Source organism: Aedes albopictus, chromosome 3, assembly GCF_035046485.1.
Source record: "Aedes albopictus strain Foshan chromosome 3, AalbF5, whole genome shotgun sequence".
In the NCBI taxonomy this organism is placed as follows: Eukaryota; Metazoa; Arthropoda; class Insecta; order Diptera; family Culicidae; genus Aedes; species Aedes albopictus.
In genome coordinates, this window is record NC_085138.1 from 383,235,849 (window position 1) to 383,248,528 (window position 12,680).

The window sequence follows — 12,680 nt, forward strand, 5'->3', positions numbered from 1 at the left end:
AGTTGATTCACGATGAGAGTGTTTCCATCTCTGTTCTGTATTTGCATTTAGGGGAGTTTTCTCCTCTTCTCTCATGTGAACTTGCCTTCGACCACAATCGAATCAAATGCGGTTGACAAACTTTATCTTTGACGTAGAGCCATCTTTAACATATGGACTGGACTGAACACTGAAATGACTTTTAATATAGGTTCGTCTGCGGGTTCGCTTTTTAACCTAACTTATATTTGAATCGAACTTGACAGTTATCTCATGAGTTGTTATGTATTTCAAACTTTAGTCAAACTGGTGCCTCAATATTGCAATAACGGTTAAGCACGCTGTAATGATACTTATGTACCTCGTCACCCACTTCATGCAACTACATTAGTGGTCTAATAACACTTAGCGCGCTCGGCATAGTTCCATCATGCCGCTCAAAGTGTTGCCACAAATAATGCTTAGTTTGCGAAACCCGGTTATCTGGCTGGTGGGGAATGGGAGCCTAAGCTTCAACTGTTAATGCAATCAGAGACTACTCAGACTTAGACGTGGGCGATCCTATATATGAAGGGTTATCCAAAACGCTCTGGGAATTCCCAAAGCGCATTCTAATAAATCTAATAAGCCTAAGATGCCATTAACAGGAGGAAAATGGCAAGATAATATAACAATATATGGTTTATGTAATGTAAAACAATTCAACATAACAAAAGAGAACCATTCCAAAACCATTTGATTAAATGTATAACCAGTAGTGAAATTACAATTAAAAACAATTTATTTACGGTACATTTTATTGTTTGAAACCATTCATGTACCATACAATGTACGGTATATTTAAACCCACGTATCAGTATTTTGAACAATTCATTAACAATAAAATGTATGGTTTTGCAAAAAAATATATATGGAGAAAAATATTTTTTTATATTGTTACGATACTTAACAACCTGTATAATATATTGTAAAAATCTTATTTACAATTCACGGTATGGTATCCAACATTACATCTTATTGTTTTTGTATTTTTATTTTTACAGTGGTGTCTATTGTAAAAATATGGTTCTAAATAGTACTGTTACAATATAACGTTCGGTTTTTCTACTGTATTTTTTATTCGGGCACATAGCCCGGTCTAGAATAAATTGCCAGTGCATACCATCCGGGAAAAATAAAAAATAACTCTCGTTTCACACGGATGCAGCATTTCACGGAATATTTCCCAAAAGCAAGTTTTGCTGAAGGTCGACATCTGTAAGTTCGTCTCTCTTCACTCAGAATAAAGAACACATTAAATTTAAAAGTTCTGCACTTAGATTGTGACCAGTTGCTTTTACACTTGGAAAATAAGTGCAGCGCTATTGAGTCTTTGTCGATTCAATCATGATAGAATGTATGTGCATCGCTGTTGATTTCCAATCGTACAGTGCATAGTTTTCATTATGACGAATAATAACACAATTTACACGTGGGATTAGCTTCAAAATGTAAATAAATCCAAATTTCGCATAGTCTACGATCAAACTGATTTTATTCGTTAAACTTGACACTAAATCCATCTAAATCGATCAATTTAGACCCTACCAAACTGTTGGCCGATCAAAAAGTACATTTTTCTCGCAGCTGCATTCGGTCTAGGATCCGGCAGCTCCCAAAATCGTCCACGCGTTCGTCCTTGGTGACGGTGAAGGAGCGGCGACAATGAAGTGTAATTCTATGGAAATACGAAAGGAATGTACGTAGTTTGAAAAGGTTCTTAAAGATTGAATAACAAGTGCACTACTTACCTTCAAAAACAACAAGCGACTCGGGCGACGGAGCACCACGTATGGAAGAGTTTTTTCTTCAATATTCCGCAACCAAATGTGTGTCTTCTGAGCGCGCCATGTTCGATTCGGTTTGTTATGTTTGTGTTTGGATTTTATGTTGACTGGGTTACTTTTTATGTTGCCCCACTCTAAATATATTATAGGAAGAATGAAATATAATAATGTAACTTTTAATTTGCATTAGTTGCACTTAGAACGATTTTTTTCTCTCTCGTTCGTAATGTATGTGCTTTCTGCACTTAGATTCTATCAGTAAATTAATTTGAGTGTTGTTTTGATAAAAAATGTCAAACGTTTTGATGCACACGCCTACTAATATCAGTGAGTGTGCAAATTATATCTCACTAAAACGAAACTGCACTAGTCTAAGAGTCTATAAATTCATGAAATAGTCAATAAATATGAATTAAAATTGTATCACCAAAATTCGGTTGTTTTCGCAATGTTATTGCTACAGTTACGCTTTATTCGCGAATTACTCCAGACATCTTCTCTTAATTGCAAAAACAAACATCTTTTATCTGGGTTTGCAACTTCCAATATTTCGTCGAGTTCGTACTTTCGCTGAGCTAGCACCGTTTTCCCTTGAAAAGTTTGAACGCACTTCTTTTTTTCGAGCTGTCAACATGACAGCCGATCATCAGGAATTTTCGAGAACGTTGTAGAATTTCGAGTAGAAAGCGCGTCTGTGTTGGTGCAACATCACGTCCGTCTCCGACGCAGCTGTCACTTTTCGTCTTGGTGTTGGTGAGAGCAAGCGTGTCTGCCTGCAAAATCACCCGTCCGTTCGCTGCTGGCTGGCTGGTTCAGTTTCATTTTTTCATCGGCAAAGTTCAGATCGTTTTCTCGTGGTTGTTAGTCGTAGCTGCGTGTCAACCTCGCGCGAGTGAGTAATCCAGCAGAATTTGCTACACAGAAGGAGGAAAAAAGAAGCTGAGTGCAGTGGAAAACGGCACACGCGTGGCAAGAATAAGGTTTTGAAAGTGTCTCGAGAGAGTTTTCTCGGAATCGGAAGGTGCGAAATCCGCGGTGAAGGTCATTCTTTTTCCCGTCCGAGGGTAGAGTGCGAAAAATTAGTGTGTGGTGTGGTGTGGATTCAGGAGAAGAAAAAGTGGTCTTGTTCGGAAGCAGGGCGCTTGGTGATAAAACAGTGGAAATTTCGCTGGAACAAACAACAGCTGCAGCAGCAAACAAATCGGCACAATGTCAGTGATCGGAATAGATTTTGGTAACGAGTCCTGCTACGTCGCCGTGGCCAAAGCCGGAGGAATCGAGACCATCGCCAATGATTACAGCTTGCGAGCCACTCCGTAAGTATTTCTTTTTTCTGATTCCAGCCCAGCCATACGCAATAGTTTCTGTGAGTACCGCATTGCATGGGATGATGTTATGTAAAATTGAATTGGAAATGGAACGTTTTGTCGCTTGGTTGGATAGGATTGTTAAATTTTACAGGGCAAAGGGGTTCTTCATTTTTAATAATCGATTTCGGTAGGGGACATCCGCTGAACATGGTCTGAGCTGGTTCCCTATCGTCTGACAGCAGTCCCCACCCCCTTTCCCTTGTACGGCGTTTCACCACCCCACCCACTGTTCACCGACATAACCTAAAACCCTTCGAGAAAATTCTCGCTGGTTATCGATTTTTCCACTACGGTAATCGACCGCAGCGGGCCGGTTTCTGGGGAATTCCGAATGAAAGATTGTGGATGTTTCGGTTCCGGCACCGGACTGGCACTGGTAACGGATGATCGAAAAGAAAAATCAATGATGGAACTTTTAGAGGGACACCTCATGCCTCCTCATTGGCTTGATGGGTGCTTGGTTCGTAGTGTGTGCTCGAAGTGTCACACACATTGCCAAGCAACGCTGGCTGGCTGGTGGTGCGCTGCAGAGGTTCACCAACTTTGGTGCGCGAACCACGTAGCACGGCTTTTCAATCAAACTTGCGTAGAGATGCCAGATGCATTCGGCTTAAGTATTCCAAAATCCAAGAATGAAAATAAACCGCGAAAGGATTCTACTGGCGATTCACGTGAGATCTTTGCCAAACATTATATAGAATGTATTGTTTTGTTTAATCCGGGCTTGTTTATTTCGGGACCCACGCTTAACTTTTCTTCCTTAACTTTCGCTTCCTTTCCTTAACCATCACACCAGGTCCGGGGTCTCTAGTTAGCCTTGTGGATAAGGCTTTGGATCGCCAATCCCGAGACGGTGTGAAAAAGAGAAGCAGATCAAGTTCTAGTAAGAAGTTGGCCACATAGAAGAAGATCAGGTCCGCACCAATTAGTAATTGAATTAAACAATCAGGAATTAACCGAAAAACCTTGAAGAAATCCTTCTAGAGAACTTTCAAAATTATTGTAGTTTTTATTTGTAAGCTTCTTTTAAAGTTCTTAAATGTTTTTTTTTCGGAAATTCCTACTAGGACTTATTCAAAGTTTTCCGCATATACGTCCGAAGATGTCTCAAAAAATTATATATTTAGGAATTCTTGTGAAATTCTTTTCCAATTCCGTCGAAGGTCCTCCCAAGAATTTCTCCACATATATGCTCGAAAATTCCTTCAATGATTTTTCCAGAATTTTATTCAAGAAAATGCCAAGAAGATATTCCCGGCGTTTTGACCAAAGATTCGTTGAGTTCCTTCAAGAGTTTATTTCGAAATTTCTCAAGATTCTAGATTGAGTTTAAATAAGGGCGAAAGTAACATGAGAGAGTTCTTTTCATCGACTCTCTTTTGCAAATTAAAGTGACAAGATGCAAATTCAATCGAACTTTTTTACACTTAGACGCTAGATTGCATCGCAACCTAGCGATTTATGACCATAAAGTGCAACCATACTTGCATCTTGTCACTTTAATTTGAAGAAGAGAGAGTCGATGAAGAGAACTCTCTCTTGTTACTTTCGCCCTTATTTAAACTCAATCTAGAGATATTTGCTTCAATATGTTAAATTGATGATTCTTACAAAAATCTACCTTTTTGCCCAACGATTCTCTCAACCAGTGCCTAAAAAATTCAGCCCAATGATGTTCAATCAGTGCGAAAATGCACACAAATAAACGAATGCAGTCTACCACCAACATGACACAGAGAATGAACATGACAAAGAGAAAGCAAGACAATGAGAGCGACGCCTCGTAGTGTAATCAACTGTAGCTGAAGTTCTGTTTTGATCTTCAGTCCGAGCTCGGTGAATATGAATGTTTTTTTTTTAATTTGGAAATGACTTCTTGTGATTTTAGGCTATTTAAGGCACGCAAATGTCAATATGTTGCCCTAATTCTAGTAATTATGCTTGCTTTAAGTGAATGGTATGCACCAGCAGCACTTTTTGCTTTTAAATCGTGCTTAAACCAAAAAATATCAATATTGAAGATGAGTATGCTGACTTTGAATATCAGTCCGTGGTAAAAAATCAGTAGACAGCGAGGTAATGAATTTTTCATCGCTTGATCTTCAGAGAGTGGCGCAGGGGTTGTCGAGGCGATAATCAAAACAAAAACAAATCTACGACGCAAGAGCCTCTGGGCGTCGGTTGGGATGACTGCAATTTGATAAATTAAGACACTGCTCTCAACTCTCAGGATTTATTTGAAGGGTTCCGTCAGAAGTTACTCCGAGGATTTCCTCAGCAATTCCTTAACCCTCCTTGTGTATTGAGGTCATTTTTTACATAAACCGTATACTACGTCAGTGAGTTGTTCTCAACGTGATGCAATGGGAAGGTTAAAAGCCTCTATACTTTCTTTTCCGAAATGTTTTCGATCTTCAGTATTTTTTTTGGGGTTTCTCTAAAAATTTCTCTTTGAGAAGTTCATTCGAGGTTCCTCCAGAAATTCCTGCTAGGAATTCTAGGAAAAGTTTCTACGAGGATTCCTCCAAGAATGCCTTCAGAAAATTCTGCAAGAATTCTCTTAAAGATCCATCCAAGAGCCATCTAGAAGTTCGTAAAGTATTCCTTCAGGAGGCGAACTAAGGACATAAATTAACATGTTCATATATTTACAGGGTGCATACTACCGGGAAAAACTTGAAAAACAGGGAATTGTAAGGGGATTTTATTCATCAGGGAATAATCAGGTAATATTTCGAATACTCAGGAGAATGTTGCTCCTCAAAACTAAAAAAAAAAACGATCTAATGACTAAAAAAAACTTGCGATTTCTATTATTTTGTTGAACTACTCCGAACAGAAGTAAAGTTCACAGAGTTTACTACATCCTTGGTAGGGTAATCGTTCCCTTCGTTGTGATAGTAGCTAATGTTGCGGTAATGGCAATTGAGCACTTTTTCGACTGAAATGTTACCAAAAAATCAGATGTATTATGTTTAAATTATGAGATTGCACCATCTGTGTGTTTAAGATTTGCCCAAAATCCCATTAAAAAAATATTTTCCTCAATATGTTTGCTGTTGTGTTCCTAATGTTGCGAGCGGTATTCCATATGATTCCCATAGGATTCCGCAACAATAGGAACAAGTACCGCAACATTAGGAACACAATGTTCTTCTAGAAAAAAAAAATGAATAAAATGTTCATAACAACCTCAAAGTGGCAATATTTCGTTATTTTCCCGTAGACAAAGGATAGATTTTATTATTTTCAATTCAATCTATGTAATTGTATCTATGGGGCGATACAATTGTGGCTTAAACATGAACCCAGTGTTTAACTCCTCCATGATCGGATCAATTACCCTATGATTAAAAAAAGTTTTCTAATATTAGTTTTTATTTCTTCCGGAAGAAGTTGAGAATTACTTTCGAAATATTGCTAAAAATGCTATTCCTTTTTGAATTCCTACCGGAGAGTCCCCCTATTCTTTCAACATTCAAACAGTTCTCCTGTAATAATTTCTCCAAGAAATTTCCATGAGCTTACTTTTAGAGTTTCTCTCTGGATTACTACAGGAGTTCCAGGCTTTCCTAAAGGTTCTGTCCAGATTTCTTTTGAAGTTTCACCTGAAATTTCACTCGGAACTGCTCTCAGAGGATTCCGTCCGGTGGTGATTCTGTTTCTCAAAATTTTTCTGAGTTTATCCTTGGCGGGGTCTCCAGTTAGCCTAGTGGTCAAGGTCATAGGCGCCAACTTGTGACGTAGTTGGGGGGCGAAGCTCTCCAAAATTGGACGAAATGTAACTTTTTTCAGCTCAATGCACTAGTTTTCACGTGTATATGCCTAAATGAGATGAACTGCGTCGATATTTTCCGCATTTGATTGATTTTGAGAGGCCTTGCCCCCCAACTACGTCACAAGTTGGCGCGTATGGTCAAGGTTATTAATGGTCAATCCGGAGACGGCGGATTCGATTCCCGTTCCAGTCGGGAAAATTTTCTCGACTCCCTGGGCATCGTGTACCATTGCGCTTGCCTCTCAATATACAAATTCATGCAATGGCAGGCAAAGAAGGCCCTTCAGTGAATAATTGTGAAAGAGTTCGAAGAACACTAAGTTGAAGCGAGGCAAGCCAAGTCCCATTGGGGACGTAGAGCCATAAAGAAGAAGAAGATCCTTGACTTTCTAATATTTTTTCGGAGTTCCTATTGCTGATATTTTCCATGACATTCTTCCCGTGATTTCTATCAGATGTTTTTTTTTCAGGTTTTTTTAGGGTAGTTGTTTCTTTCAGTGATCCTCTTAAGATTATTTTTCTAGGGATTTTCCACGGATTATTCCTAGAGCTCTTCCCAGAACTTGTACCGGAAATTGCCCTGAGATTCTGAATGTTCCTTTTGGGATTATTGTACTTTTTACTCCCTTTACTAGATTTTATCAGAATGTATCCTGATAAAACTTACGAAGTTACTTTGGAGAGTTCTTGGAAGAAATTATGCTTTTTTGATTGATTGATTGATTTATCTTTATTTAAGAGACTTTCAGCCCTTGGCTGGTTCGTCTCTATGCTTTTTTGAGAAAAACATCGCAAAGATCTACTGGAGCTATCTTTAGTGAATTTTCGAGAGAAATCCTGAGAAAAACTGGGACATCTCGGAAAAAAAGTTCTGTGAGTAATCTCGGGAGAAAATATAGAAATTCTGGGATGAATCAATAGGTCGGCTCCAAAGGCACGTTCTCCTCCATTTGGGGTAATGATTGAATTATAAACTTTCAAAATTCCTAGAAAATTCAGTTTTTTTTTGTCTGAGCATAAACTCTGATTTACATCCCAGAGCATAGCAGAAGGTGATGTCAAAGAATAAAAATAGAAAGAATGCCCTCTCTTGTCTTGATTTTTATGTATACGTCAAGCGACAAGACAAGTGGCGCTCTCTAAGCGTTTCACGGTGGAAACATTATGTAACAGTGTTCGTGATTTGTCAGAAGAGAAGGTGGTGTACGTATGTTTTGGTATCCGCATACAATCAGTAACGCACACTACCACATGAAGGTTGAACTTTCATCTGCAGATAGCGCTGCGGCAGTGTCCCCCCGAGCATCAGCGGGATGGGCATTCTTGATATTCTTATTCTGTGGTGATATCCAATTGGATTTATAACTCCAAATGCTTATAAAACCAAAAAGCTCTTAGAGCTCAACAAGAGAGCTCTATTTACAAACACTAGCCTAGTAATAAGACACTGCCCGTAATGGTATCTTTTGAAAAATATTGGCCAGATTCAGAGTGATATCTGTCGTTTTTATAATACAGAACGTGAAATCTCAAAACTTCTGCTTTGCAGTTGTGGTGATTTTTACACGCGCAGGCAAAGATTTCAAAATAGTGTTTGCTTGCAGCCCAGTGAGATCTGGTCTGCAGAACCTGAGAAGGTCTTGGGGTACTGGGTGACTGGGAGACGACGCATCGTGCAAGAAGCTGCACACTCAATCCTGAATTGTTAGCATAGCTTAGCATAACATAGCCGACCGTACACATCCTGGGGTGGCTGTCGATAGAGACGTTAGATGCGTCAGAAAAGCTGCCTGGGACTTGACAGACCTTTCATTAAACGACCTCTTTGTTCGTTACCTGCACGCAAAAACGGCTACGCTCAAAAATGTGTTCGGCCTGCACATTTTTAGTAAACATCCATGCCGCACATGACTGTGTTCGAAACACACATTTTTTTAAAATTGCTCGTACGCTCATATGAGCATGTATTTTGCAATAATTTCGACATGGCAACCTCACTGGGTTTATAAACCACCTTAAAATACCGAAAAATATTGATATTTTGCAAAAATGTGAGCGTGCGAGCAATTTAAAAAAATGTGTGTTTCCAACACAGTCCCTGTGCGGCATGGGCGCTACTCAAAAATGAGAGCTTTTATTTTAGAGAGTGGCCAGGTCCTCACGATCAGCGGGGATGGGGAGGAAATGCTGATTAGATATCTACTCAGAATATGTCCAAGAACTTGGGCCACTTCATAGATATCTGGAGTTGGAATTTGGATGGGATTCAATGGGATCAGGTATCAGGTATCAGAAGGCCGGCTCCAGAGGCACGTTATCCTCCATTTGGGACATTTGTGCCAGTGAAAAGAATTGTCGAACAAAAGAGGCACAAAACAAGCAACAAAGAAGGCGCGGCGAATACTCTTATCTCAACTGGTAACAGATAATGACATGATCTCAAAAATTTTTGTTGCAGACAAAACGGAAGCTGAATTTGTTGCGCACTTTTCAACTCGTAAATAATAAATTATTACAAACCCAAAATCGAAACTGTTTCAAGATAGATCTTCAGCAGCGTTGCAGTGTTAATCGACTCGAAGCTTCCGATCGAAAATAGCAATGCAAGGCTTAAAAATCTCTAAACTCGTGGTGCACGATCTTCACCCTATTCTTTTGAAGTTGGGACAATCTTATGTCGCATTGGGTGGATTGTCGCAACAAATGCAGGTTGCGACATTGTCATTATTGTTGCGCGATGGTTAAATTTTGATTCACTGATCGAGGTGTTAAGTTATTCAAACATAACCTTTGACGAAGTGTTGCCTCGCAGGCATCCCAGACAATGAGGTTTCTGAGCTCCTATAGCAAATCAGAGGCGTCATGCTCTCCAGATGGAAACTTCGGTTCCTCTCTGTGATACATGCGGCTGGATCAGGCTAGATCTCGAGGTTTACACAATTGCCAATAAAACTTGGCCCTTCAATCGAGAAGCGCTGCTTCGTATAATATAGCACGATACGCAAGAGTGTATAGATATAGAGATATTGAAAATTCTCGAGAAGATGCTGTTTTATTTTTGAACATGGGCTGGAATCAGGCATTGCAAAATACGGATGAAACGATGGCAATGGGATACATTTCAGTGCTCTTGGATTGATCTCTCAATGGCATGTATTTAGCTCTTTTGTCATCTAAATGGTTCTGGACATCAACTGTATATTTTATAAAATTTTATTTTATTGCAAGCACTATTTGCATGCATGTGGTCACAGCCATCTCGCTTGAGAACCTCTGTTCAATGTCATCTGATTTTACTGTAGGTAAATCGCCTGATAACGCTGATTTTTACAAGTGTATGTGCGATGATACTCCGGTTTAGTCGCGTGGAAACAGAAGCACAAGGGGAGCCCAACAGCAGGGGCGCCCTGAGTGGGTTCCTCTATTCAACTAGACGTCAAGAAAATGCGGAAGAGTCGTCGGTATTGGTAATCACCATGGAAATTCACCTACTCACCCGGGGTCTAGGTGTCTGTAGATGAGAGATGCTCAGCTGCGGAAGATGAAGCCGCCTATGGAAAGTCTTATCATCACTGACTGCTTGCTACTCACTGTTTTTTTTTCAACGGTAACGTGAGATGCACGAGACGATCGAATGTATTTTTGTGTAATCACATCCATTGAGACACATTGCACATTAATGATACTTATTTTTTATACTTAGTGAGTCTTTTCGTTGCTGTCATCAGTGTGTAAAAAATTCGAAGGTTGAAAGTGAAGATTGATATTATCATTTTTTCATTCGTGCGTGACAACATTCATTGTCAGCTGAATGCCTCTCTTTATTCATTCAATTCTTTGTCACGAATATTTTTTCGCACGTCGTATTTAAATGTCCAATTTATGTTAACAGACACACACTTAATAGACAAATAGGGTAGTTAATTAGTATTCTAATTAACTACTAAAGTGATTGAAGTGATTCGAAGAATAATCGGAAATTATGGTCTAGTTATATTTATCAGTGAAAATTGTCAGTGACTGAAAAATGAATTAAGGGTGAAAAAATTCATTCACCAAAATGAATTTTATTTTAATCTCTCAGTTGAGAATTTTCAAAATTCACGTTGTATTTCACTTACTGAAAATGAAAATTTTAAACTCTGGCTGTCATAATCAAAAACTTACAGAATGTGATAGAGCAACGGAAAGTTAAGACACTGAACTTATTTCAAACATTCATAACGCCTAAGGATTTTCTCGTAAAGAAACTACTGAGATAGATTTAAAAACACTGGTATTACTATTAGTTTTCAAAGTACTTGATTATATGTTACATTGCGTTTTTTAAATATGCTTATTTAGGTAGGGTATGGGATCATTTAAGCACTTTCCGCTATAATTCAGCCATTTCATACCTATTGATTTAATTTTTTGTTCAAGTTGATTGCCTAGAATTGACTAAGTTATAGCGAAAAGTGCCCACACCCTGTCTGCTTCAATTCGCACAGTGTCAGACATCACAACAATTTATTACCCATTGTCATCGTACCTTCGCTCACCACCCAGGAGTAGGTCAACGTGAAGCAACTTTCTTCGTAGTTCGACAGTGTCTGTCTGAAGTTGAACAACAACATCGACCCTCAACAACAACAACAACACCCAGCGACCGAAGACCGATGACGTTCGACCTTATAAGGGCAAACCCAAATACGATACGCTACGATACCGACCGTATGCGCATCGATTGGTTCGTGAACTGCTGCTGCGGTTTTGCGTTGTGGGTCAAGATCGCTCGTTCATAAGATATGTACCTACTTAAGTTTGATGTGTTTCTCTGTGCAAAATCATTGGACAGGTTTGCATGGAATGCATTTTGCATATGTCTACGCATCGCATAATAATCTTCCATTGAGTTAATCCGAGTGCTCGTGGCAGCTGTCAAACGGTCGTATCGACCGGTTGCCGCAGGTCTGTCCGTGTGTCCAATGATGAATAACTCCGCTAAGGGAATCAAAATGTGTCCGTTCCGTGCAATACTTTTTGCCTGACGACGACGAAGACGACGATGGTTCTGCTGCAATGCATATGCCATATGAACCTCGTTTCCGCTCTGACCCGGTCGTTCATGGAACTTGTTTCATAACTGTGTTCTTTTGCATTGCTACTACTCCAGTCCGTCCCAACTCTGTTTGTCTGGCTGAGTGGTACTGTGGGGCGGCGCAGTCGTCACAGTCAGTCAGCCTCAGAAGTGGGGTCTAAAGCATACAAACATTCCCACTGACTAGGTATGAGTAAGGGTAAACGAAAAAAAAAACAAGAAAGCATGTCTCGATATGCGAAGTTATGGGTAGTACGGCGTTTGTGGTGATCTATATGGGAGCAACGCTAGCTGTTTTGATTATGTCACGCGACTCGTTCACGGCTCTTGCCATTCAAAGTGACGAGCAGAGTTGTCAAATTCCTAAAACGGGAATCTCGGTGGTTGCAACAAGACCAAAACCAACAAAGTTGTAAAACCGCTTCTGGCTTCGGCAGGTTAGATGTGTGTCCCCGTGATTGATATTAATCCAGACTTATGCTAATTTTGCTAAATTTTTTGGTCTGCTCGTCTGATAATGTTCAATAAGACAAACCTATGGAAAGCGTGGGACACAAACCATCTGGCTGAATTTCTTTTCTAAAGTTATCTGATAGATTGCTACTCCAAGGGAGATTCCTGAATTTTTATCATATTTCCAAGCACAT

The 12,680-nt window shown here is 39.6% G+C and overlaps 1 protein-coding gene across 2 annotated transcripts in view; it reads left to right on the forward strand.

Moving 5' to 3' along the window:
• The first annotated feature begins 2,601 nt into the window (after nt 1–2,601).
• The window catches only part of LOC109400776 (heat shock 70 kDa protein 4), a 34,204-nt gene continuing 24,125 nt past the window's right edge, over nt 2,602–12,680 (forward strand). Inside the window, exon 1 of one of the 2 annotated variants that reach the window (XM_029875328.2) lies at nt 2,602–3,121. In XM_029875328.2, the coding sequence (XP_029731188.1) occupies nt 3,015–3,121 (107 nt within the window). In that variant the 5' untranslated portion in view covers nt 2,602–3,014. The remainder of the gene's footprint in view (nt 3,122–12,680) is intronic. The other variant, XM_062855858.1, reaches the window with a different exon arrangement.